Source organism: Primulina eburnea, chromosome 13 (assembly GCF_022965805.1).
Source record: "Primulina eburnea isolate SZY01 chromosome 13, ASM2296580v1, whole genome shotgun sequence".
NCBI lineage: Eukaryota > Viridiplantae > Streptophyta > Magnoliopsida > Lamiales > Gesneriaceae > Primulina > Primulina eburnea.
Window position 1 is genome coordinate 27961199 of NC_133113.1, and position 27578 is coordinate 27988776.

Sequence of the window (27578 nt, forward strand, 5' to 3'; positions counted from 1 at the left end):
ACTCCCCCATGAGCCACGTTCTTCCGCCCACCATTCCACGATCTCCCTCTATTTGCAACGCTTTGTGATCGGTTTGAATCGATGAGAATTAATCTGATACACTTGATGGGCCTATATAATTTGATTGGGCCTCCCTAATTTCATTTGAGCTTTTATATTAAATCGGGCTTTCATAATATAATTATTTTTAGCCCAAACACTGGCATATATATTTTTTTTCAATTTCAATTCTGTTAACGATGAATTTGTATTTGAGTAATGTAACTTTCTCAAAATATTATGAATTTGAGTTATCTATAAAAAATTTCAAGAGTCGAGTGACATTGACTTTAAAATGGATCTAATCCAAATTTTATACATCCCGGCTTTATTTTTCGACTATGATTTTGAAGTCCACAAAGAACTGTAATTTTATAAAATAATAGAATAAAATAATTGAATGAAGTATGATTAATTATTAATGCTCCCGTAAAATATCAGCATCGCAAATTTTATCGAAGCATTTCATGACGCAACGACACTAAGCCCACCTCTAATAACTAATACTTGATGCCCATTTGATAAGACGGAAAGATTCACATCTTGGATCCGCCCAATTTTTTGGATCCTTTCGAGGCCCATTTACGTTTACTCCATCATTGGTTTCTTCGCAGCAGCGGCACAAAAATTTGAAACTGGAACTGCATACACGGATTCGAAAATGGATCTAGATCCCGGTAAAGGCGAGAATTTAACTCCAAACAGGAATTCGAAACTGAGGATCTCGCTTCCCACTTTCCGAGCTAAATTATCAACGCTGACTCCATGCAGGTACAGCCTTTTTCGATGTGTATAAATTCCCACATCTTTTGCGAGACTGGATAGATCGACCAGAAAAAATTTCTTATGTTTGGCCCTATGAATAGAATTAGTTGGACTGGTTTCCAGTAGTCTTTTTGAATAATCAAAGTGAAGTATCCTATCCCCCCTTCATATTTGGTGTCCTTTCGGTTTTTGAGAAAGTATGAGTTTTGGGAGATTTATAATAATGTTCGTCGGTTTGTTTTGTGTTTCGTTCATGAATGCTGTCAATTAGTCTATTCTGATGCATAATCCAAGCGGATGATTTCCGTATTTAATTACTGGCTACTAATTTTGTGAAACGAATGCTTAGGAAAAGAAAAGTAGCTGGAGCTATGTAATTTATCGATGCAATATTTATACACATATTTTGCACTACTTACCGCTACTCATGTTGAGGCGATTTCAGATATTTAAGCTGAATAATATCTACTTTTGGAACACTTGAATGTGATATAATACATTTGACGAGTTATATCCTCAATTTCATTATTTGGCCCACTTTGCCTACAAAACTCAAGTTCATTAAACACACTTAAAAAACCTGGAAGTAGAAATCACCTTCGTTCGAAAGAAACACGTACTATCTCGTTTTTTCTATTTGAACTCTCCAACTTTCACATTATACACGTGATTGTTTACTGATTTGAGCATCGGAGTATCTACGTTAAGCAACCTTGATGCATTTAACGTTTGTTTGTGGCGCAAGTGACGACCCACAAAATTCACTACTAACTGGTCTAGAGCAACAAGGATCCATCTGCATCACTCACCTACGTCAATCGTCCACGCCATTCGTCTATGCTGCGACTATCAGCACCCGTTTACGAGCCCATCGGAGTACCGATTTAGGATTACTTGGATCTTTTAACAAGCACGTAGAAGATACAACGATATTATTTCATACATGGAAGGGTGAGTATTTCATCCCTATACTGAATCAGGGGAAAGTATACGGAGGAAGCTATTTCACACATTAGCCTACTCCACTGGATTTGGCCCTGCCAAAGAACTAAAATTGCCACTCTATCCACCTTTTGCAAGCTGCACAAGCCTTGATACAGTTGTATTCATTTCATCATCACGGTTCCCTCTGACCTCACTACTCAACTTATCCACATTCCTTGCCATCTGTTTTCCGTCTTCTTCCACAACTACTTTCTTGATTGCATTGGCGATCTCTTCTCTAGAAAACTCCTCCCCATCTCTCCGAACCTCAATCCCGATCTCAAGTTCGGCGACCAACCTCGAATTCATCGGCTGATCAAGTTGCTTTGGCATGGCAATAACAGGTACTCGACACGTTACCGCCTCCAGAATCGAATTCCAACCACAATGACTCAGGAAGCCTCCTACACTCGAATGCATCAAAATTTTAGCTTGTGGTGCCCACCCTTCAACTATCATGCCTCTATCTCCAACTCTATTTTGAAACCCCTGTGGCAATGCATCATCCAGGTCCACTTTTTCTCCCACGGGAAACCTAACAACCCAAATAAAAGACACTCCACTTATTTCCAACCCTAGAGCAACCTCTTCTGTCTCTTCTTTTGTCAGAAAATACTCACTTCCGAAGGAGACAAACACCACGGACTTGGTATTTTTCTTACTTAGCCAATCCAAGAAGACGGAATCGTCGGATTTTGCAACGGGTTCTTGAATAAGAAACCCAACTGGGACAACCTCTTTTTTCACTTGTTCCGACAAGTAACTAATGTATTTACCTTCGATCTTATTCGAAGAGTTTATCATTATAAATGAAGTCGATGGCCATCCAAAGTATCTTAGGAATTCAACCTTACTGTCATCACTATTTGTTCCAGTATTTATAATCTCCGATTTCTCTTGCTCAGTCTCTGAAAATCTGAGTGACTCAAAAGGGAACTCCATATCAGGTTGAATGGTATAGTGGAATCTGCAAGAAGTAGATGCTGCACCACAAGGGTAGAAAATAATGGAACTTATTCCCTCTTCAGAAGCCATCTCTGATGCCCATGGATGCATGAAGTCATATACTAAAATGTCCGGTTTGATGGTTTTAAGAATGTTTCGAAAAGTTTCTTTGGATTCAATTATTGCAGTTTTGAGGGTTGACATCAAATGGGTTGGCAGGTTCTTGGTAGTATGGTATTTTTCGGGAAGTTCTGTGGAAGAAACGTGAAGATCCACGAATTCTAATGAAGGGTCGTTGATGGACTTTCTAAAAGGCTCTAAATTCACCGGAGTCGAACAAAAAAATACATGAAAATTTCTGTGAATGAGCCTCTTGGCCAGCTCTGCGAAGGGGGATATATGGCCGTGAGCTAACCATGGAAACAAAAAGATTTTGTAACGCTGCTGCTCACACGACATGATGATTGGTTTTCTCTTCGGTCAAAAATACGGAGTAAGGACTTTTTTTTTTGTATGAATAAGGTTTTATGTGATTTCGATACCGTAAGATTTGGGTATTTATGGAAGATGGGGAAGTTGGAACCAGTGTGTTCTTTGATGATCCACTGTGCTAGACGTGTCAATTACACGTCAAAATTACACTGTTTACTTCGTGACACGATTCAAATTATTTGAAACGGAAACCCTTGGAATTTTATTTCATTGTTATAATAATACGTACATGTATGATATTAAGGCATGTGTCCGGTTCAAATACACGAACAACCAATTTATATGGTCAGGGAGCTTGAATCATACAAATTATCATCATTCAGAAAAACTTTATAATTTGTTCAAACTAACTATAAAGAATCTCTATAAGACATTTTTTTATCATATATATAAATACCTGATGAAGTTTTCACTATGTTATTGATATCCCATATGCGGTCGTGAAAATGGGCTAAATTATAGAACAAATTTAAAATTTACGAACATATGTTTAGAACAAAGGAGGCAACCTTTCCGGTCGTGAGCTTATTGTCCAAAGTGAACTAAATATTGTTTTTTCCCCCTAAAAATTATCTATTTTTCAGAAGTTACTGTTCTAGAGAGACATTAAATGTTATCGTAAATATGACGAAAGCATGTCATTAATTTATTTATACGAATAAATGTAGGAAATAGAATTCAAACTTTATTTCTGATGCAATCTCGGTTTGATTTGATTAAAATTTATTTCAGATTTTAAATATCATTTTCAATATATCAAGTTGACTAAGATAACAATACTGGGAGATCCTAATTTCTGTGTCACGGCCCAGTCTGGTAAAAGAAAAGTTTTCGAAGGCCCGTTTACCTGTTCTCCATCTTCCTTTCAATTCACAGTCCTCGCCGGGTTCTTCTGCTGCAACGGAGCGAGTGCACAACAATGGAAACTGGAACTACGTACACAGAGCCGAAAATGGATCTAGATCCGGATACAGCCGAGATTTTTACTCCTAAATCGATTTCGAAACCGAAAATAGTGGTGATAATGGGAGCGTCGGGATCAGGAAAATCCAAGCTTGCCATAGATCTTGCTTCCCACTTCCCCATCGAAATTATCAACGCTGACTCCATGCAGGTACCACCTTTTTCGATGTTTATGAGTTCCCACGTCTTTTGTGATCGATTATTTTGCAGGACTGGATAGACCCGAAAGAAATTATAAAATTTTCTTATGTTTTCTTTTGAAAAATCCAAATTTGTCTCCGCTAGCTTTGGTGTACTGAAAACCAGTCTAACTAATTATATTCGTAGGTTTATCAAGGGTTGGATGTTCTTACTAATAAGGTTCCGGTGCAAGAGCGGAAAGGTTATTACTTTCTTTCCTTGATGCATTTCGCTTATATTAGCTTTTTGTGATGATTGAGAGGCTTAAGTTGGTTTTTTGGTGTTATGGTTGCTAATATGTTCCTCCTTTTGGGCAGGAGTGCCGCATCATCTGCTTGGGACTATCAGTCCAGATATTGAATTCACCGCTAAAGATTTTCGGGAACATGCTATTCCGGTTAGATGAATTCATTGTTTGTTTTAGTGATGATGTTCTATCCTTTTCTAAAAAAAATATCTTTTTTGCTTCATGTTTTCCTGTGAGAATATCTGTGAAGGTGGTTTGGTTGGCTCGTCTGGTGGGCTGCTTCCATATTTACTTCTGCTAATTTTAAAACAAACACGTTGGAAAGAAAAGTGGCCAGAGCTTCCCGAATGTTTGTTTGAGCATGATTTGTCCGTGCAATATTTCCTTTATAGATATTTTGTGCTACTTAACGCTACTCCTCTATGAGCTATATTTTATATTGGTAAAGTTACAATCTGTGTAAGCATAGATTTGTTCTTTTCGATGTCTTGTTCTCATCTTTTGGCATTTGATTTGATTTTAGCTCATTGATGAGATATGGTCACGCAATTGCTTGCCTGTTATAGTGGGTGGAACAAATTACTATATCCAGGTTAGTTGCTATATAATACATATCTTTCGTAACTTATACTATTTCATTTGTCATCACCTTTGAATATTCTGGACCATTTCATATTTAGTTATTTAAATATTTGTTTCTAATCAGATAATTACTTCGTTTATCTTCAGGCTCTTGTGAGCCAGTACTTGTTAAACGATTTTGCAGATGACCTGGAAGCAAATTGCTCACTGGATCTTCCAGGTTCGCTATACATTTTTGCTGCTATAGTTAATATAACTTTATGAGCTAGACTTTCACGTTTTGATTAGTATTACAAACCGGTACCCAGGGAATCAACTGCGAGAATAACAGTGTCCTGCTTTTTGTAGGAGATAACAAAAAACTAGATTGTGAGCTTGAACCCATAAGTGCAGCTTGTGATTATACTCACAGCCGTCTTAAAATCCTTGACCCGGTTGCATCAAACAGAATCCATCCAAATGATCACAGGAAGGTGAGAATATTTTATAATCATATACTGGTATATGAGGTTGGATTTTTGGCCTGCGATATTACGTATTTGTACTTTGTGTGTCTCAAAAAATTAACACCATAAATTATTATTATTAGCATAAATGAGTTTGTGCTTGAACTTTGATGTAGACCAACATTGACATATGACGGTCATGGCATATGATTGATTAGATAATTGGAATAGTCCTTTCTCCTAAACATTTTCTCCTTTTCTTATTATATTATTTTATAATTTGTTGATCAACAGTTTGAGTGGGAACCGAACTTGTAATTTTGTTAGGTTTTCTTGACCGAGCAGTTTATATAGGTTCATATAATTTCTGCTTTAACTTTCTGTCAAATTTTGACATGTCTTCTCTCCACTTGTTGATGACTAGAAAACCATGGTTTTATGTTAATTGTCACATTTTCCCAGCTTCGTATTTACCTTAACTTTTCATTCAGAATTCAAGGATGATGTGGTCTAACTTGAACTGTAACTGCGGAAATATGATTTAGTATATGTATATGCTTTCCCTATCACAATCATGGCATCTATGAAGAAAGTAATTTGGTCAAGCTATGGTAGATTATATTGCCTGCGTCCTTTTCTATTTTTTATTTTGGTTCTTGATATTTTTTCTTGACAATCACAGATCAGGCAATACCTAAATTTATATGAACGTTGGGGTGTACTCCCAAGCAAGCTTTTCCAGGGCAACACCATGGAGGTTTGTTATACTGCTTGGCTTCTCTGCAACATCATAGTACCTTCATATTGAGTACTGGAATGGTTTATCTGTTACGAAATAATAATGCAGATTGTTGAAAATTGTCTTTTGAGGAAAATATGCAGCTTTGAAATTTCAATTATAAACAAGATCGCAATCGCACCAAATTATTAATTTTGTTTTACGGTTAGGGTACCAGTTCCTGCAAGTCAAATGAGTACATTTCAATTGTTATTGCTTGGATGAGCTTTCTAGGATCCAAATTTTACGAAGAGCTCTTTTGAATAAAGCTACTTCGGCTCTTAATGGACTGTGATATAATCTTTGATTAATCATCGTCATTACAAATTTGGCAGGGCAGAACTGGGGTCGAGTTGATAATTTAAGATATAATTGTTGTTTTATATGCGTGGATGCATCTCTGCAAGCATTGGATCAATATGTAAATCAAAGAGTCGATCACATGATTGAAGTGGGTCTAGTTGAAGAAGTTTGTGACATTCACAAGTCAGATTCGGATTATACTCGAGGTCTACGACAGGCAATTGGTGTCCGAGAATTCGAGGATTTTCTTAGATATCGGAACTCTGATTGTCAAAAGACTCTCCTGTATCCTAAGATTCATAAAGACAATTTGTGTAAGTCTATCAACTCCTCCTGTGGAGACCAATCTAATTTTATGTTAAAAGAAGCTATTGACAAAGTGAAATTGAACACCAGAAGACTTGTTCGTCGTCAGGTAAGTTAACTATTGATATATTTGGTTTATTTCTGAATAACATGCCACAATCTACTGTCACGCTATATCCTCGGTGCAAACTTGAGTTCTTTTCACAGAAGAGAAGGCTAAATCAACTTCAAATGCTTTTTGGATGGAAGATACATTATCTCGATGTCACAAGTTGTATATCAAGTAAGTCCTTCTCTTTCTCGCGGACTGACTTGATGAATACATTACTTAGAAATTATGCATGAGTTTGAATGGAGGTGACCATTTTTTAGGTTCTTTGAACGATTCATGGGTGGTTAATGTGGTTGAACCATCTCTTAGAATTATTGAATCTTTCCTTGAAAGCATTGCTAGTTCAGACGATGCAGGACAAGGTTGTGAAGGAACAGTTAATCTGCCTCATAGAGACCTTTGGACTCGATACGTTTGTCAGGTTAGTTAAAGTGCACTATGACTGCGTCCGAGTAAAAAGGCTTATTTAGAGAATGAAAAAACATTTTAGATTTAACAGAGATGTTTGGTTTGCTATTTTTATTTTGGGAAGTACTTGAAAAAGCAGAAATCACCGAGCCAAAGCATATTGTTTTTACTACTACTACCAGTACTTCAAATTCACCTGGAAAAAATAATGTTGTCTTTTTTGACAATCATATATTAAACATGAGACTCTTGTTTCGTTTTGCTTGAAAAATATATTTAAAAACCTTGGTTATACAATACTTTATGAATGGATGAGTTTTTCCGAATTAAAACTCACCTTGCATCACCAACCCCGAAAAAGATCTTTTCATCTATTATTTTTATGTAACTGTTGGTGATAATATTTCGGTGTATGGCCATCACCCGTGGCTCGGTTTCTTGTTAGGCATGTGGGAATAAGGAGCTTCGAGGTACCCACGAATGGGAACAGCATAGACAAGGGAAGGGGCATCGAAAACGAGTGTCTCGGCTGAGGATGTCCTCCGTAGATTTGCCAAAAAGATAGAGCTTGTTCTAACCTTGTTTTGCTGCTGCTTTTTTACTTTTCACCAACTTTTATTGTCGAACTTAGTTTGTTTTGACAGCGTGTATGTTTTCTCTCACGAGCTAGCACTTGTAATGGGATACAACATATGGCATTCATCTCAAATTTAAAATTTAACACCAGCCCAAAAATTGAATACTCAGCGTGTGTATTACTAAAATGCGTAAAACGTTCTTAATCCATTTATTACTAAAATTGTTTCCTTATGATAAAATTTTAATAAGTTATAATTTAAAAAAATCACTGAAAGTTAAACTACTTGGAAGGATAACTGGAGTTGAAATTACAAGAACTCTGAGAAGTTTAAAGATATATAAAAAGTTACAACAAGATAATGAACTTCATATTATTTTTCTTGTACTGAGATTTATTTTTGAAATATCAGCTAAATACATCAAATGTTAGTAAACAAACATAAGATTTCCTTTATAAAATTGTAAGATTTAATGTATACATACGCATTCACATACATATTCGAAATCGCTTGCGAAAAAACGTTTAAAAATTACTTTAATGTTCTAGTAAAACAAAGAAAAAAAAATCCCAACACTCGAGATACCACAATAGCATACCTCACGTCCCTGTCCTTATTGGATTATTGGCCCCAGATATTTGTTAAGTGGGAACTAGAGAGTCTGAGTGTGTTGACTTTAAACAAAGTAATATATATGTTCCTGACATTGTTCTAGAGAAACCTTGTGATGCATATTTATTTTGGACAACTTTTTTTATTAATTGATTGTTTGATTGAAAGTGAACTACGATATGCTGATTTTGTCGTCTCACCGGCCATATTTATTTGCCCTTAATACTATAATATATGAAAAATTGATAAAATATATATAAAAAATTGGGGGAATTTTTTTCCCGTGTTCAACATGTAGAATCAAATGATTTGATTTTCAAGATTAAAGTTCGTGAATTTTTTTAGTGCCAAGAGAAAAAATCTATACCTATTATTTATTAAAAGAAGCGGACTTATAAAAAAGAAATTTAATCTTTTTGTGAAAACCATTCAAATTAGATTTTCAAGATAAGACCAACTTAAAGCTCAAAAAACTTGCAATCTTTAAACTTATGGATGCCTCACATTTTCAGCCAAATAATTACTCACATTGACAGCCCAAACACAACAAACAAACATGCAGCATCATCGAGCTTCATTTCGAAAATTTGAAGCACAATTTGACCATCATTAACAATTACTTATGACTCTTAAAATCTGAATTTTCAACATCATCATGGTCAACATATAACAGTCAAATAATGGATGTTTAAGGCTATTAATATGATGATTATTACAGGCTGAAAATCCTTCGGATCTCTTCCCATTTTAGCCTCTATTTTCGAGTTTCCCTACATCAACATATTTGAGAAAAAGTGCTGCCAATTCTGAGTTAAAATCTGTCCAAGCTCGGTTAGGAAGGTGATGTCCATTCTCTAAGACTGATTTCCGTCCATCTTCGAACAACCATTTGCCAGCAAAATTCTGTTGACTTCAAACAAGGAAAGAGAGTTACTTTCGTGTTTTCAAAAAAAGTTGTTGTCCAAGAATTTTGTTGAATTTAGCAACCTTTCCGAAAACTTTGTTCACGTTACTATCAACTTCGTTTCAAACATTAATCATCATCCACAAAATTATCAATTCAAATATAATAATATGCTATTTTATCAACAGCAAAAAAATCTTATATGATAGGATATACACAATAAAAAAATATATTTTTTTTCAAAAATACTACCCGGTAGACTTCGTTTATCTTCAAAAACGTACAATTAGTTCTCAAACCTTTTTTTTCTAAAAACATACAAAATAAAACCAAACATCACGTTTCTTGTATGAGCGCTTGATCTTTGGACATTAATTAATTTGTAAGTTATGTTTTCAAATTTAAATTTTATTTTTTAATATTTTTTTAAAAAAAATTCAAATTATTTTTCACCAACAAATGTTGATGAAACACTACATTTATCATCCTAACATGAGCTCCATGTTTTAAAATTTCCAATTAGAACAACACTGAATTAAAATTAAAATTTCATAACATATATTACTACAAAGACGAACACATCATGTGTTTGCATGCATCATAGTAATGTATGTTGATTTGATAACAGCCTCTAAATATAATATCGATCTTTAACTAATACTTTTTGTTGTTTTGAATACGCACAATTCTCGACAATAAAAGTATTAATATGTTTTTTGTGAAATGGTATCACAGATAAATCTATGAGACGTGTCAACCTTAACATATTTACAATAATAAATATTACTTTCGACATAAAAAAATAATATATTTTCAAAAGGTGACCCAAATTAAATAGGAGATTCATAACACAAAATTGATTCATACTATTGTGATCTCATAAAATATTTGTGTAAAATTATTTCAATCCCAATACCATATAAGTTGTTCTTGGATCTTATTTCATGCACTAAATCATGTCAGTAACACGTTTTTGGAATAAATCTTTAAAAAGCTCATAAACGTGCGCGCAACAAACACCTCATCTATCAGAGAAATGATGAGGTGACAATCGTCTATTAGATACAAAACATAAAAAAAATTGTATATCTAATAGACGAAGTATGTACGATGAGTGTTTAACATATCAAAACTATATATATACAGAAGTTAGATCGATTCAAATTTTATATATATTGAATTGAAGGACAACGATAGAATCACGTCAAATGCCAGTTTATATACATAAATTATTATTGTCCCCACAAATTGATGTAATCGACATCATCAACCTGATCACTATCATGGCTCCATTTGAATCCTCTCTTCATAGCTGGCGGAGTCAGAAGCATTCCCTCCGCCATGCTATTTACCAAGCCTGGCATGTTAAACATCTCCTCTTCGTCTATCAATCCGATCAAGAAATCCATGGACGACACCTCCTTATTTGAAAATCAATCAGACTAGTTTCTTCCACTTGAATTTCTCTTGTATTAAATGATGATGAAGAATTAGGGCTCCATGCATCGAGAATCGATGCCTGAAAATTATTCGCAGCAAGGTGAGCAGCTCTTGGCGCCATATCACGCAGTGAGGTCAACTGGGCTTGAGGGAGACACTTTGTGGGATCCGGAAAGTTCAGCTGCGGTGGCGCGTTCTCACCACACGAAGCCAAGGCCACCATATCGGAGTTGGGAAAAGAAACCCCTGTTCCCGTAAATGTCCTTGACTTCTCGTTACATCGACCCACTTCAGACACCGATTCTGCACTCTCATTTCTCCGCCGCATGCCTCTGTAACCACGACGGCTTGTTTCCTTGATCATTTTTCTTCCTAATATCTTCTTGTTTTTCATACTACGTTTGATCACTGCTGCAAAATGTTCAGGTGATGATATTTATGCAACTTATTTAGATATATTGCGTTTGCCTCTGTGTGTGTATGTGTGTGTATATATAACCTATATATATATATATCTGTTGTAGACATGAGCAGCGTCTATAAATTAATATTTTTTATGCGAAGAAAATCAGGAGTCTTCGTCGTCCCATGCTTGTTCACCGAGTTGACATGGGGAAAGAATATATTAACAAATATAAATAATTTTTTAATAAAAAATGTAAAAAAAAAAACACGTTTTTCATGTGAAAAATAATAGTGTAAGAAGGTATGGGGATACTGCAAAAAGTCGGTTTTGTGGTTTACATAACTCGGATTGGGTTTTTTTTTTTTTTGAAAATCTCACACGCTGATGTTGACTTCAATTCACTTCACAATAACAGGGACATATATACACACACACACACACACACACACACACACACACACATATATATATATACTAATTAATTTATTGGATTGTTGATTAAATCACATCATTAAATATTATATTAATTCAATTTATCTAATTAGATTAATCAAAATTATTCATTTTTACATAATAAACTAAATTTTAATATGCTAACCCTCATGTTTGTGGCCATGCAATTCATGGGCGTCTGCATCGGTTTTTCCCTCACATTGTTGTGTTAAAATTTAAATGCTTTGATGATATTCGCGTGAACATCTTCTTAAACGTAAAAAAAAAAATTGTAAAAGCGGAAGTGATAAGATGTGCATGAGGAACATTGTCAAATCATTTAATGCAGCAGTATGTGAGAGGACAACCGATGTGACGTTCTAAGATATGTTCGCATGAACATCTTGCGACATCTATGAGGTCTCTATCAACATTATCTGATTTATAATTATATCGAATCAAAATATTATAAATGGGGAAAATTTTAGTCAGCAATAATTATCTTTTAATATTTAATATTTGTCATAAGACACGATGTAGTATTGCATTGAGGATTAGGGATATTGAGACGTAATTAAGTATAAAGTCAAATTTTCCTATGGTGGGAAACGATAGCGCCTGCACATTGATAGTTGGATCTACGGTATGAATGGTCCATAGTAAATTTGAAATAAGAAAAATAGTAATTAATTTTTGGGACACTCGAAAATATTTTATCAAACGTATCATCCTACAAATTGTGATCATTGACCAAGATCATACTAACCATTAAAATAATTATTATAACTTTCATATAACATTTGTTGAATACATTTTAAATTTTATGAATGGAAATTAAGGTAAGAAGTCTATGAAACTTGAAAAATAGTTTCATACGTAAGAGGAGGCACTGAGTTGTCTGAACAACGCTGTTTACCAATAGTTGCGAATTTTCATGGATCTTTATAGTAAAATGTGTCTCTTTATCATATTTTCGAGATTTATGAATTAAATATCAATCTATATCAATGAATTAACACCATGAACCATGAGAAATAATATAACATCAATTTTGAGAGGATCAAACAAAAGAAGAACATTTAAATTAGTTTTGAACTTCTTCTTCTTTCTTTTCAACTTGTAATTTGTAGTGTTATTATCAAAAATTGAGATGATTGTCTTATCCCGTTACCATGTTGCAAATCCAATTAAGGTGTTCTTGGAGAATCTACACCAACAATATTAAGATGAATCTGAATTGTTATCCGTTTTTTGTTTGTAATTTGAAGATGTGTTCATGACTATGAACATGAATGACTTCAAATTATGTAGTCTCAAATATCGATGACTTGTGAATCAATAATTTCAGATATCAGGTTTTCAAAATTTTAATCGCTTCTTTTTGTTATAATATCTAAATTTGATGTTCTTTTGCATTTTTTGGTTGAAAAATTAAGAATATTTTGATTTTAATTTTCTTTGCAACATACAAATATTGAAATAAATGAACCACAAATATTATGATAAACACGTGAATATGAGTAAGTTCATTCAACTAGTTTCTTAGCTAAAAAAAATCAATACTTTGTGTATTGATTTTAAAAAAATTCTTGAAACTAAAAAAGCGTAAATTTGGAATGAGACTCGAAGCGCACCTGGAGGTTGCATTTGGACGGTATGATTTGGATATAAGAAATTTATTTCACAAAATGATTTGAAATGACTCAGATGAATTTTAAATCTATTCCAATTACTCAAAAAATAGCTATACAATGATTTAAAATTCATTGTTAACTGGACTCACTTAAAACATACCAACGGATTTGTTATGTATATTTGAAATCCTTGACTCCAAATTCATCAATCCAAGTGCGACGTAAAAATATTTTGAAAGTTTTGAGATCGAGAAATCAATTTTGAGATAACATAAACTTTTCTTATATATCATAATTATAAATTACACAGACACTGTCAAATGATAGGCTAATTAACCAAAATTTGAATTAAGAATTGAGCCAAAAACTGCTTCTTTTGGGAAATCGAAAATAATCCAAAATCCTTGACATTCAAATCCTTTAACGGAATCCCAACATGCATGTGATGGAAAAGTATAAGAAAGAAAGAAAGAAAGGACAGTATTTAATTTTTTCAAATCAAAATAAATAACATTTTCTATTTCAACTGGAAAAAAATGAACACAAAAGGAAACTTAATCAGACGACGCTTGCCAAATTTGGAGGACGAGATGCGAACTAAAAATGTAATTTTTCTTGTCTAATATAAAATTACATGTTAAGTCAAATGTCATTATTTTCAAAGAATTAAAAATGATTTACAGAATATTTTTTATTTACACTGTCTGATTTTCTTATTTGTGAGAAATAAATATTTGATTCGTATTGAACATGTTCAATATTTTTCGAGCCAAACTCGAAACAAAATTATTTTGTTCGATAGTTCGCGAGCTTTAATATTTTGTTAATATAATATAATGATATAATAAATATATATACATCTCGAACCTTTCGGATATTTCAAGCTTTCGACAAAAGTTCTCATCCGATCAGTAATTCGAATAGTTCAAGAATATGTTCCAATATTTCAAACCGAATTCGAACTTCATTACGAGCCAAGATCGATCCAAAATGTTTGAAATTTTCGAGCCTTGGTTTTTTACTATTATTCGCTTCGATTCGATTTCTTTGCACCCATAGGTATAACAATCATTTTTTTAAGAAAATCATAATTTTTATTATTTAAAAGAGTAATTACCCATGTGAACTCCAAAATATATCAACTAAGTAGCAACGGTTGTTCTCGAAACCCTCGCTAATTTAGCGACGGCTTAAGGTTTAATTTTCAAAACCGTCGCTAATTAACGACAAGTTTTGAGAAATCGTCGCAATATTTAACAACGATGAGTTTAGCGACGTTGCGGCAAACAGTCGCTAAAACCGTCGCTAATGTAATTAGCGACGATTTATCCGTCGCAAAAATCGCCGTGAATTTTTTTTAGTGTATATTTGAGGACACCAAAATATTTAATTTCATAATTATCCTTTTTACAAATCTTCTTAAGTCACTTCATATTTTACATAGAAAAAAATCTAAACCAAACTTCCCTTTTAAATCGAACAACTATTCTAAATTGAAAATAATTTCGTGTTAATTGTTTAATATTATTTGATCAAATTAAAAATAACAATAACATATGCAACGCATATGCATCTTTTACTACTCTATTATAATACTTGAGCACCCTAGAATAACTATTTGAGCTCATGATATAATTTTAGAATTACCTAAACTACCATTCTCTCTAATATATATATATATATATATATATATATATATATATATATACATATTATGTGCAATCAAAATTTTTTTTGGGCTACAAAATGCCCTTGTCCGAATCTCACTAAAGCCCAATCAAATCCAATCCCTCCCGGAAACAACAGTAAATGAGCCCAGTGCTAAGAAATATATAAGCATCAAAGAGAAATGTTGGAGCCCCCAGGTTTTTATCTTCCCCTGAGACTAGGGTTTTAACTTTAATTGACCAGCGTGTGAGCATCGCACTTCTCCATTCCCGAACTTCCGACATGGTAACTTCGATTCTATTACACAATCATATGTAGACAACTTTTGTGTGTGTTTTTATCGGTTGCTCATCTTTCTGTTTGAATGCCAATTCCTTGAGTTGTTTAATGTCTCATTTCGGTTTGGTTTTGGCGCTTTCGAATTTAAGACTATAAATCTTTTGTCCTAGGATTTTAATGTATGTTTATATTGTTTTATGCGAGGTAGAATTTTGTTAAAAGGATATCAATATCTAATTACTGCAAAATATATAGCAGAATCAACGCATCGGTACATGTGAAACTGCACATGGTGGAAAAAGTTCTGTTAATGGAGAAAAGTATAAATGCTTGGATTTGGTGACAAATCTATTGTAAGCTAGAAGGCGCATTCACATATTTTTCTTTGTATTTGCATGTTTAGATCATATTTTTCAAGGACATAAAGTGCACCGAGACGCACAAAGGTCATGGAGCCTGAGGTGCAAGGCGCAAAATGAGGGGCGTGTCTTACTGTAGCAAGACACACATTTTTAATTTTAAAAAAATATACATATCTTATAATAAATATATTAAAATATGAAATAATTAAGTAACAATGTCACACAAACCAAAAAATAATTAATAAGTTCATAGTAATCAGATAACATGATTAAAATTCTTAATGTTCCAAATCAAGTTCATTTTCTTCCATCGAATCATCAGAGTCCCCAGAACTTTCGGACATATATTCTTCGTGGACTTCGTCATTTTCTTGATCAACATCAATTTCTTTTCCCTCTTAATCTAAACGACGCGATATTGGTCGTTTTCTGGTTGTTTTGGATGTAGATGCCCTAATCTCGTTCTTATGTTAAGTGCTTTCTATTTATGATTCTGGCGTTGAGACGCTAGGGTTTGGTTTGGCCATTTGTTTGGTTTGGCCATTTGTTTTAAACAAGTAATTAGAAAAAAGGCGCACTTAAATGAACTTCCATGGCTACTCTAGGCGAGCGTCTGAGCTCGCCTTAGTGAATCGATGTGCCTGTGATGACCGCAGGCACAGGGTCCTCGCCAGGCGAGAGGCGATCGCCTTTGACAAAGATGGTTAGATTTACTTGATAAGTGGGTCTTATAAAACTTTTGTATTAATTTGATAGGTTATCTAATGGGTTTTGCACGTTATTGTATGTGCATATATCTGTAAGTGTTTTGAAACACCATGGAGAGCATATTACCCTTGAAGAAAAAGAGTGCCTTGGTATCCTCTCATGAGGTTTGTCAATCCAGTATTTATGAAAGTTGGTTTCGTGATAATGTATTTAATGACTTGTATATTTACTTTATATTTCCTCCTATTATTCAAATTGTAAATTTTTAGAAGTTTTATGGATTAATTAAAAAAATTAAAATTGCTAAGGACTAAAAGGAAAATACTTTAACATATATTGGGCTGGGCTTTTAAATTCCAATATACATTTGTCGTCTCTTTCTTTCTCTTTCGTGATATCGCGTCCCCCTTCTTCTCTATTTCTGCCACTGCTATTGCTGCCGCCACCGCCGTCGCTGCCGCCGTCGCCGCATATTACATCTATCTCTATGATTTTTACTTTTCAATACTAAATCTATATGAAGTATAAATATATAAAATATTTATATATATTTTAATGATTGTCGTATCCTAGCCGTATCGTGTCTTATATTTTCAAAAATTGACGTATCGCCGTATCCGTATCGTATTCGATACGATACTCGTACCCGTATCCATGCAACATAGTTATTCAGTGATTGTTTCATAGTCGAAGAAAAACCATTTTTTTTTGCTTAATTGAACTCCATAATTTAATCTGTTGCCTTCCAGTGAATATTTTTTATATTTTTATCTTGTCATTATAATCACTGGTGGTATTAAATTCAGGCCTCTGCCAAGCCAAGGCAGCCGGCCAAGAAAACCGCTGCAGAAGATGAGGGCATGGATCCAACGGTAGGCCTGTTATATTGGTTTCCTCTTACTGTCGTGGTTTTTTTCCTTCTTCCTCTTCCTTGTAATCTATATTGGATCGGGTGGGTTATTTTGTTCCTCTAGCAAGGCTATCTAGAATGTTTCACTGATGCAATGTTATAATCATACATGCAGCAATATTATGAAAATAGACTGAGATTTCTTGCTGCTCAGAAGGAATCTGGAAGCAATCCATATCCCCACAAATTTGAAGCTAAATCGACTATCCCTGAATATGTAAAGAGATATGAGAGTTTAAATAGTGGAGATCATCTAGAGGATGTTGAAGAAAGAATAGCTGGTACTAGTGATTGTATATGTGATTTATTCTTAGTGTGATAATAGTGCGCTACTTTTGATTAATGTTATAGATGTTTCTTTTGGAAGGGCGGCTTATGAACAAACGCTCATCATCATCAAAGCTATTCTTTTATGATTTGCATGGTGGTGGTGCTAAAGTTCAAGTTATGGCTGATGCAAGGTAGTTGCATATCTTATTTTTTGCTTACAGCTGCAGTGTTGTGTATATGGACCCCTTTTGTTGAAGCCCAAACTCTCTGCCCTATATTGAATTGATTTCTTATTAGTTATTATTGTCATTTATTGATTATGTTGTTTTCCATATTTCATTATTCTGGGTTCCAATTTGCTCTCCTAAGTAAAAGATGGTGTAACTTTCAGTAAGGTAATACTGGTCTTGCTAGGGGATGCTATGCCAATAATGTTGGAGAGATAGATCAACCATACTATGTTTTCTTAGCTGGAATGTCCTTATTTTTTATTCGTGGCATGTATACAGTCTCTTACTGTCATCAAAATTGTCCCTTTAGGAGATCCGAATTGGATGAGGAAGAGTTTTCTAGATTTCACTCTTCTGTCAAGCGAGGTGATATTGTTGGTATCGTTGGGTTCCCAGGTTTGTGTCATTCTCATGAATGTGATCTATGTAATGCAAAACAATTTGCTAATTTTTCTTGTAACTCTGCATACTTCTCTAATAAATGTAAATGTGTTGAGGAAAAAAGACATTAATCTCTAAACTATGTATTTCTTGATGTAGTCGTTAAAATAAAATGATCACCTTCAAGAGATTTGATAAAAAAATTGTATCTTGAAATATATACCTAAGTTTTATGACTTTATCAGAATGCACTTGGTAGTTACAAAATTTACCTTTTTTGGAATTCTACTTCAGGTGTGTAATTGGAGACATTTCGATAGCTACTGCATTTTTTAGATGTGTTGTTTACTCTGTGAGAGAGGGTGCTTAGTTTATTTAAACTTGTAGGTATTGAACTTAAGGTTTGTGTTGGTTTGTATAGCATGTGATGCTTGTATCGAAGGATAATTTGCTGGCAACTATTTGTTTTTCTTGGGTATGATCTGTTTGATGTAATTGAAGGAAGAGTGTTTGGTATTTAGTGGTATGATTGTGTAGTTTGTTGTGAAGTGATTAATTATCCTACTTTTGGATGCCACTTTTCCAGATTCTTAAGGTAATTCTTCTTCCTTTTATGGTAATTTTGTAGGCAAAAGTAAAAGGGGAGAGTTGAGTATTTTTCCAAAAACATTTGTAGTTCTTTCTCATTGTCTACACATGATGCCACGGCCAAAAATTGGTCCAGGTTCTGACAATGCTAAGGTGACACTGTTTTTTGTCTTTTTTTCAGTTGTTGACCAATTTGATGAATCAATAATGTAGACTTCATTGACATTGAATTACTCTGGACAGGTAACTGATGTTTGGGTCCCAGGAATTGGTAGGAATCTTGAGGCCTATACATTGAAGGACCAGGTATTGAACAAAGCTATCGATATTTTGGACATTCATATACTTGGTTTTTAAATTTCACCCACACATTCACCCCACCTTATGTGACTTGAATCCAGAGACCAAGTCTTTGGAAACCAATTAATGCACCCATGGTCTAATTGGTTGACTGCAATGTATTCTTGCTAGGGCCTATGAGTGTCTATGTAGATAAGTTAGTATATTGCCTTTGCATGATGACCTATTGGATAGTTTTATAACGTTGCTTGTTTCTCTTTAACTGCATGTCAGAGCAAGAAATATGTGGGTGGTGATAATAACGTTATTTTCCAGTCATCACTTCATAGGACCGCGTCGTAAGGTCAATGGAAAAGGATGTTCCAAAACTAAGCATAATAACAATAATTCTTGGGATTTTCTTTATTGTTCAATGGGGATACCTTACCCCATGTTTGTTTTTAAATTGCTTTTACACTTTATCTTTACAATTCACTACCTCTTTTGGCCTGTTTAATTTTTCTATCCTTCCGTTTAGAGATTTGTGTGTAATTCAAATGTATTTGATCATGTCTCCATCTATGTGAGATCTGTTTATGAGTAGTGGAACATTTCGTACCAGGAAACACGATATAGGCAGCGCTACTTGGATTTGATGCTAAACATGGAGGTTCGGGAAATATTCAAGACCAGGTCAAAAATTATTTCTTACATCAGAAGTTTTCTTGATAAACAAGATTTTTTGGAGGTATACTTCAATTCATTATTGCCTTTAGCATAAAATGATGTTCTGTCAGCAGCTTGCCTATACACTTTAATTATAAATTTTTCTTGTCTGTTTTCTTTAAGGTTGAAACACCCATGATGAACATGATTGCTGGGGGGGCTGCTGCCAGACCATTTGTGACCCATCACAATGATCTTAACATGAAACTTTATATGCGTATTGCACCTGAACTTTATCTCAAGGAGTTGGTTGTCGGTGGCTTAGACCGTGTATACGAAATTGGCAAACAATTTAGGAATGAGGGGATCGACTTAACTCACAATCCTGAATTTACTACTTGTGAGTTTTATATGGCGTTTGCGGATTACAACGACTTGATGAAGCTGACAGAAGAAATGCTCAGCGGTTAGTGCCAAATATAGGTTATAAATGACTCACAGAAGATGTTGCTTCTGTCTTGGAGTCTGATGAACAAATTCTCTGCAACAGGAATGATCAAGGAAGTTACCGGTAGCTATAAAATTAAATATCATGCTAATGGGTTGGATGTGGATCCCATTGAGATTGACTTCACTCCTCCTTTCAGGTTTCTTGATTTGGTTGTTCAATTACATACCTTTCCTTTCAATATCACTTACATTTAACTTGCTATATTTTTTTTACCTCTACAGGAGAATTGATATGATAGATGAGTTAGAAAAGGTGGCAAACCTTAGCATACCCAAGGACCTCTCCAGTGAAGAAGCCAATAAATATTTAGTTGATGCATGTTCAAAATTCGACATCAAATGCCCCCCTCCGCAAACAACTACTAGGCTGTTGGACAAAGTAAGATATTCTCTTTTCTTTTTTCTTTTCTTTGAATTTACAAGATGAGAAAAACATAACTATTATCTCACACCCTAGCACAATGGCCTTGTTGAGGCCAAAAATATTCTTGATGGGTCATGCCTGGTGTAAACTTGAAAGTCTTCGTATGCACCTGCTTTCTCTAGGGCCTGTCAGTTCCTTCTCCTGTGAGACCATGACATGTGATTTTAAGTTTGGCATTGTTATTATTTTCATATTACTCCGTTCAAGTAAAATTTGAATTACATTCGTCACTGAATATTTGAGCAAATATGCAGACCATAATGTTGGGCTTGCGAATATCCATGGATGTGCTCTTCTATTATGTCCATCACTGCCTTACAGCTTACTTGCCTCTCTTTCTCCCTCATTAACTGTCTTAAGCTTTTATAAAAATACAGCTTGTGGGTCATTTTCTTGAGGAGACATGTACGAACCCCACTTTTATTATAAATCATCCCGAGATCATGAGTCCATTGGCAAAATGGCATAGGTCAAAACCAGGCCTAACTGAGAGATTTGAATTGTTCATCAACAAGCATGAAGTAAGTGATATAATCAGAGATATCTCATTCATCCGTTTCTTCTTTTCTATTTTAGTGTTGCATTTCTGACTTGCTTGTATTACTGTATCTCGATCATCAACTTGACAGCTTTGCAATGCATATACTGAGTTGAATGATCCTGTCGTACAACGGCAGCGTTTTGCTGATCAGCTCAAGGTATGATAATGATGAACCCTCAAAGTTATGTAAAATTGGCTATAGTAGGATTCTGAAAGAGTTTCTACTCCTTAACTAGGATCGCCAATCGGGTGATGATGAAGCAATGGCCTTAGATGAAACATTTTGTACTGCTCTTGAATATGGTTTACCTCCCACTGGTGGTTGGGGATTGGGTATTGACCGACTCACAATGTTGTTGACCGACTCACAGAATATTAAGGTTAGTGACACCACCTATTTTCCAGAACAATAATTTGTTATTTGACTTCCTCATCTTTAACTTATTACTCATCTCCGTATACTCTGGCCTGCCTTTATAAATTGTTTACTTGATCACTATGAACAGGAAGTTTTACTTTTCCCAGCAATGAAACCACAAGATGAACCTTTGACCAAAGAAAGGTACAAATTTAGCTCTCTGAGTTTGTCTTATTGCATCTGTATATTATTCTCTAATTCTGTTTGTCATCTCCACTTTGATCCTGCCTCACTACACCAGAACTTGATGCCTACTTTTTGTCCTTCAGCTGTAATTTAATATACACCTGGTCAAGTAATATTCATGTAAAAGCCTGCATTAAGCATTCTATTTTTAATTATATCAACAATCTGTAATTTCTACAATTTTCTTTGCCAGCAACGCAAAAGCACAGGCTGGGCCTCTTCTTTCTGAAGGTATGGAATCTATTTATGATTTGTAATATTCTTTAATGAAAGCCAAAAGCGATGAAATTTGAGTTTCCCGAAAGAATTCATATAACCTAATTTATTTGCACAAACGCAGCACTTGAAAAGATCGTCGCTCTATCTTAAGAACGACCAGACAAAACACGATTCAAAGTTTTGTGAAAGGGGCTGCTGTATTAAATTTGTGTTCTAAAAAGGTTACTTTTTGGATAAATTTTATGTTATATACATACTCATTTTTCGGTGATTCCGATATTTATTTGAAAGTCCTTGTGCATGCATTCCATGTCCAGGGGATACCAGATGATGAAAGAATGAAATTTAATTCACTTTTCCTGAAATCCTACCTTTATGTATAAGTTAAGTGTTGATTTTGTTCATTGACTTGTTAATTTATAAAATTATTCAAGATCTGGGCAACTTTTATGTATGATGATTGGACCAGACCTAAAACGAAAACTGTTAGAACGTTGCATGGATGATTATGTAAAAGAAAGAAGAGAAAAAAATGGAGGCACAAACTATCCTTTGGATTTAGAATGATACCTACCGTGATAATGAATTTGCAGCCGAGGTCGTAATTTGAGGTGCTTGCACTATTCGAGGAGAAAAGTCTCGATAATTGACAACCAACGATGCTTCTTCGTTATTTTATCTTCTCCACATCTATTAATATTAAGAATATGTTTGGTCCCTTTTTTATCCTTTTTTTTTTCATTTTATTATTTCAAATTGTAACATGATTTATTATTATTTTTTCACAATTATGATATTAATTATATTTGAATATAAATCAAATTAATTATTTAAAAAAAACACTTTACTGCGTAGGTGGAATAGTATACACAAATGCATTTCAAGTAAACTCAACGTCAGACATTTTTCCTCGGATTTACAAAGTTTTCTTTCACTAAATATGTGAACGTGAAGTTACATTTGAATTGATGAATTTGAAACTAAAAATTTCAAATGTATAACAAGTTTCATTGGTTTCTTTGTGTAATTAACTTGATAATGGATTTCAAATTTCATTTAGTTATTTTTGATTTATTGTGGTGAATTTCAAATTCATCATAATATAAAGTCATTTCAAATCTTTCTTTCAATTAATCCAAATTTTTCAATCCAAACTAGAGGGTGTAAACGAATCGAACTGAATATTAGTAAAAATTTAAGGTTTGCATTAAGTATATTCGAGTGCGAGATCGTTTCGAAGCCAAAAAATTAGGATTCGACAAGAAATGTTTGACCTATTCGCGAGCTTATTTAGACTACTGCTCGAACATTAGTGTTCGAGAATGAAGCTATTTAGACTATTGCTCGGACATTAATGTTCGAGAATGAAGCTTCGAAAGTTCGAAACTTGTGAAAAGCTCGAAATGTATATATATTTAATATATAATAATATTATATTAATAAAATATTAAAAACAACGAGTGGTTTGCGAACTATCGAATAAAATAATTTAAACTCGAGTTTGGATATAAAAAAAATTCGAACATGTTCGAGTTCGGTTCAAATTCGATAAGTTCGAATACGAATAAAATATTTATCTAATAAAATCTAAAAACTAAGGAATAAAATATATATAAATTATTATTATCCCTACAAATTAATGTAATTGGCATCATTAACCTGATTACTATCAATCAGACAAGTTTCTTCCACGTGGGTTAATTCTCTTGTCTTAGATGATGATGGATTAGGGCTCTCCGACGTCCGAAAATTCTTTGCAGACGTATACTCATGGAGTGTTTCGGAGATCGTCTAGGATTCACTTTTTGGCTTCAAAACGGTTCGAAATGTTTTGGGGTGTTTGTGAATATTTTGTTTCGATTTCTATGATTTTTAATTAAAAGCTAGAAGCAAGTTTGAAATGTTTTTCTCCTGTTTCTATTTTTTTATTAATATTTTAAAGTTACAATTTTAAATTTGTATCTTTAAAAAATTCATCGTATTCTACAATTGCTCTTCTTTTTTTATAAATGCTTTTGGAGATTTTTTAAAATGTTCAATTTTATTTATGTCTGCGTTTTTAAGAGTTTCTAATAAAATTCATAAAATTCCAATAGTATTTTATTACAAACATTAATTTTTTTAAAAAATATGCATTTTTATATAATTATGTGCATTTATAATTATTTTTTTCTTATATAATTTTCACGCATTCATGTTATAAAATTAATTTTAATACAAAATAATCGAAATATAATTTAATTATATAAATATATTGTAGACGGTGTGAATCAAAATTTAGATAATCAAAAAAATTATTATATATGTTATTTTTGTTATTTTACTAAAAATTAAGTTTGGAACAATTAAGAGTTTGCTTAAGTTAGAAAACAATTTAAAGATATTAATTGAGAGCTAAAAGATTTAAGCGTAAAATCATCTCTCCCAAAATAATGAGAATCCTCTCCTATTCATAGATTTTTTCGGAGTACGTAGCGGGCTAATGCCTTTATAATTAATTTGAACATCAATAATGAATTGAATAATCATTACCCATCAATCGTAAATTTCTTTGTATTACAAAAAATGGTGCAAATACAATTATTTAAGTTCATTTAAAAAAAAAAAAAAAAGAAAAGAAAAGAAGTCTTGACATGAAGCAAAAGCAATGGGACAAGTTGAAAATGATTTCCGCAAGGAAAGTGTGTAGTCATTTTCTGGCTTAAAATTTTGATGATAATTGATTTGGATGTTGGCCTCCCAATAATTTCCAAAGAACACCTAACGAAGAGGAAAAAAACAATCCGTAACAATTATTTCATACACCGAATCGAATAAATCATAGATTTCAATCGCTTCACGACATCAATAATTACTAACGAATCGTATAAGCCAGTTGTGTTTGATAATGAATTCAATTCTTGAAGGATTTGAGGTAACTAAATAAATCTTGAAACTCTACCAATTAAATATTGAGAGTGAAGAGATGAAACAAAGGTGTACCTTTGAATTTTTTTTTAAAAAAATAATAATTAATATCATTCTAAAGATATCATAATTTCTTTTTTGACCAGATTATGTTCTGGTTATAGTGTCTATCCCGGGTCAAATAATGTGCATCACATGAATTATTTTGGGGCTATGCCAATGACACTTCCCTTTCACTGTCCTCTTTTTTTCTTTTTAAAAACCACCAACTTTTGGAAATGTTGGTTAAATTATTTCTAAATATGCAGAGTGGTTGGTCACATACCCACGAATGTGCACGTTGAGGGGTTGGCCTATTCTTCAAGCAAACAACTTGTCTCCACTCCATTCAACTTTCACATATTTACTATGTACAGTTCCCCTATTTTAGTTAATTATTATTTCAACTTTCAAACAAATTCTAACTAAGATAAGGAGTGTTTAATAACGTTTGAAAACAAAATAAGAAGTTGGTGGTGTTTGAAAATAAAAGTGAAAATGTTAGGTTAAGATTGTGTATTGCATATGGAGAGAAGTACTATGATGAGTGATTTCATGAGGAAGATCTCATGCATCAAGTTGTTGACCTTGTTCTATATGATTTGATTGTCTGATTGAGCCGTAAAAGAGTGACATCAGATCTTAATGGATAAGAGTTATTTCTGTTTGGGGATAAAGTTGAGCGTCTGCTAACATATATAATTTTTGATCTAGTGATAAGTGCTTGATCCAAACATAAAAACTGATATTTTTTCAAAGTAGAGTATATGGTAAATAAATTATTTCAATACTAGTTTTTTTAATAAAATACCAAAAATACTCTTATTGAAATGTTTGCAAAAGATATAATTTGATTGTGTATTGTAAAGTGTAATATTGGATTATACAAAAATATTATGGTAAGAATGTTTAGAAAAAGTGTCATTTATTTACATATTATAATCATTTTAAAAGAAGAATCATAATTTCGGATTAAGTAACACAAAAAACCAATTTCTAAAATAAAAAATAAAGAAGCACTTATATTTAGAGGTTGCAAATACATAATAGAATATTATGATGTCCAATGGTGACATTATAGGATTTCTGAATTGAAATATTTCAAAATATATATTTAAATGTTTGGTTCAGTCACTTCATCTCCCCCCCCTCTGCCCCCCACGATCTTTTTTTCTTCTTGAAAGGAAAAACATTCATGACTTAGCGACTGGCAAGTGATGTTATATCATGAATTTTGTTTACGTTTGTAGTACTTCAGACTTTTCAGCACATTGTGCGGACAAGTCCTCAAGTACTCAAAATAGTGTTCCAATTCAGAGTATTTGCAGAAACGAAAAGCAGAGATGTCAAATTCTGACCCGATTCAGTTCGATCCGAGAAAATCAGTCTTGATTGGGGTTTTCGGGTTCAGTCAAATCCGATTTAATCCGATGTTTAACCGAAAAAAGTAATCGGATTGACTAGAAATTTTTTTTTAAAATATATAATTAATAAATATTGTCTACATTTTTATATCTTGTATGTTTGGAAAAAAAATTATTATATATTTATATCATCAATTTCCATCGTTTAACATTTCTTTTGTATTTTTTTTAATTTTTTAAACAGTTGTTTACTTGTTTATTTGATTTGGTTAATATACTTTTAATATTCTACAATTAGATTTTTAAATTTAAATCATATATAACGAGGTTTTGTGTGTTAAATTTTAAAAACTGAACTTTTTTTAATTATTTAAAAAAAATTGAAAAAAAATCAAAATCGGGATAATCAGTCGGTTCGGGATCGGTTTGAGAGTTTTATGGATAGTTCATAGTCGGGTTCGGGCTCGGTTTAATTAAGTACTCAAACAAGAAATCTGAACTCAAGTTCTTATACTTGACTATTAAATATAACCATGGAGATTTCTCTACGTGCTAATCAACACTCAAATACGACATGTTTCATGTATTTCCACTTATGAGCATTTCATTCCCTTTTTTTTTTTTTCCAATTTTTTATATAGTTATCACTAACTATTTCCAACAAACACAGTTCCAACAAATTCTATGTATGATTATTTAATAATAGATAAACATATTGTTTTTTCATATGTCTTGCGACTAATTTATGAGAGAGCAATAATTATTTACATTAATCAAAACGTAGTACCTTACATTTAAGCCGGACAGTTAACACGAATAAAATTAGGAAAGATGGTGGATCCTATGGGTCTAGTTCCTGGTTTCCTTTCTTCATCCATTTAAACTTTACATTAAAGATTTACGTTGGACAATAATAGTTAGTGGCTTTCTAACTGCAAAAAGTTTTGAGGAAGGGCGTGGAACTAGCTATCTAGGCAACACAATTCCTTTGAAAAAAAAATGGTAATGCAGCTGGGCTAGTGGTACTTCGGTCCCACAAAATTTGACCTTTAATATCGTAGCTCAGATACTGT

The 27578-nt window shown here is 33.3% G+C and overlaps 4 protein-coding genes across 5 annotated transcripts; 2 read left to right on the forward strand and 2 right to left on the reverse strand.

The window, feature by feature from the left end:
• The first annotated feature begins 602 nt into the window (after positions 1-602).
• LOC140808764 (tRNA dimethylallyltransferase 2) lies at positions 603-8271 on the forward strand. Its single transcript, XM_073166006.1, has 12 exons — positions 603-810; positions 4102-4339; positions 4516-4570; positions 4686-4765; positions 5139-5207; positions 5345-5417; positions 5546-5670; positions 6326-6400; positions 6762-7139; positions 7238-7313; positions 7403-7563; positions 7996-8271. Exons 1-12 carry the CDS (start codon positions 701-703, stop codon positions 8113-8115), a joined length of 1560 nt encoding a protein of 519 aa, XP_073022107.1. The 5' UTR covers positions 603-700; the 3' UTR covers positions 8116-8271.
• Positions 1550-3548, reverse strand: LOC140808765 (UDP-glucosyltransferase 29-like). Its single transcript, XM_073166007.1, has one exon. It carries the CDS (start codon positions 3190-3192, stop codon positions 1867-1869), a length of 1326 nt encoding a protein of 441 aa, XP_073022108.1. The 5' UTR covers positions 3193-3548; the 3' UTR covers positions 1550-1866.
• A 2769-nt stretch (positions 8272-11040) lies between the features above and the next one.
• LOC140810437 (dehydration-responsive element-binding protein 1A-like) lies at positions 11041-11478 on the reverse strand. The gene has a single exon (XM_073168296.1). The coding sequence runs from the start codon at positions 11476-11478 to the stop codon at positions 11041-11043; it is 438 nt and encodes a 145-aa protein (XP_073024397.1).
• A 3869-nt stretch (positions 11479-15347) lies between these two features.
• Positions 15348-22560, forward strand: LOC140809479 (lysine--tRNA ligase-like). 2 transcript variants are annotated; one of them, XM_073167119.1, is made up of 18 exons: positions 15410-15509; positions 16622-16737; positions 17380-17445; positions 17599-17764; positions 17851-17944; positions 18294-18379; positions 18993-19105; positions 19196-19258; positions 19854-19979; positions 20081-20363; positions 20448-20544; positions 20630-20786; positions 21209-21352; positions 21461-21529; positions 21609-21752; positions 21879-21934; positions 22170-22207; positions 22317-22560. In XM_073167119.1, the coding sequence occupies exons 2-18, from the start codon at positions 16684-16686 to the stop codon at positions 22343-22345; spliced, it is 1785 nt and encodes a 594-aa protein (XP_073023220.1). In that variant the 5' UTR covers positions 15410-15509; positions 16622-16683; the 3' UTR covers positions 22346-22560. The 2 variants fall into 2 exon arrangements, with proteins under 2 accessions (XP_073023221.1, XP_073023220.1); XM_073167120.1 differs by lacking the exon at positions 16622-16737 and having other exon boundaries at positions 15348-15509.
• Positions 22561-27578: the final 5018 nt, after the last annotated feature.

Coding starts and splice junctions, on each gene's coding strand:
- LOC140808764 (XM_073166006.1), top strand. CDS start 701: ATGGATCTAGATCCCGGTAAAGGCGAGAATTTAACTCCAAACAGGAAT. Junction 811..4,101: donor TCAACGCTGACTCCATGCAG/GTACAGCCTTTT, acceptor TTCAATTCACAG/TCCTCGCCGGGTTCTTCTGC. Junction 5,208..5,344: donor GAACAAATTACTATATCCAG/GTTAGTTGCTAT, acceptor GTTTATCTTCAG/GCTCTTGTGAGCCAGTACTT.
- LOC140808765 (XM_073166007.1), bottom strand. CDS start 3,192: ATGTCGTGTGAGCAGCAGCGTTACAAAATCTTTTTGTTTCCATGGTTA.
- LOC140810437 (XM_073168296.1), bottom strand. CDS start 11,478: ATGAAAAACAAGAAGATATTAGGAAGAAAAATGATCAAGGAAACAAGC.
- LOC140809479 (XM_073167119.1), top strand. CDS start 16,684: ATGGAGAGCATATTACCCTTGAAGAAAAAGAGTGCCTTGGTATCCTCT. Junction 17,446..17,598: donor ATGAGGGCATGGATCCAACG/GTAGGCCTGTTA, acceptor TCATACATGCAG/CAATATTATGAAAATAGACT. Junction 22,208..22,316: donor TGGGCCTCTTCTTTCTGAAG/GTATGGAATCTA, acceptor GCACAAACGCAG/CACTTGAAAAGATCGTCGCT.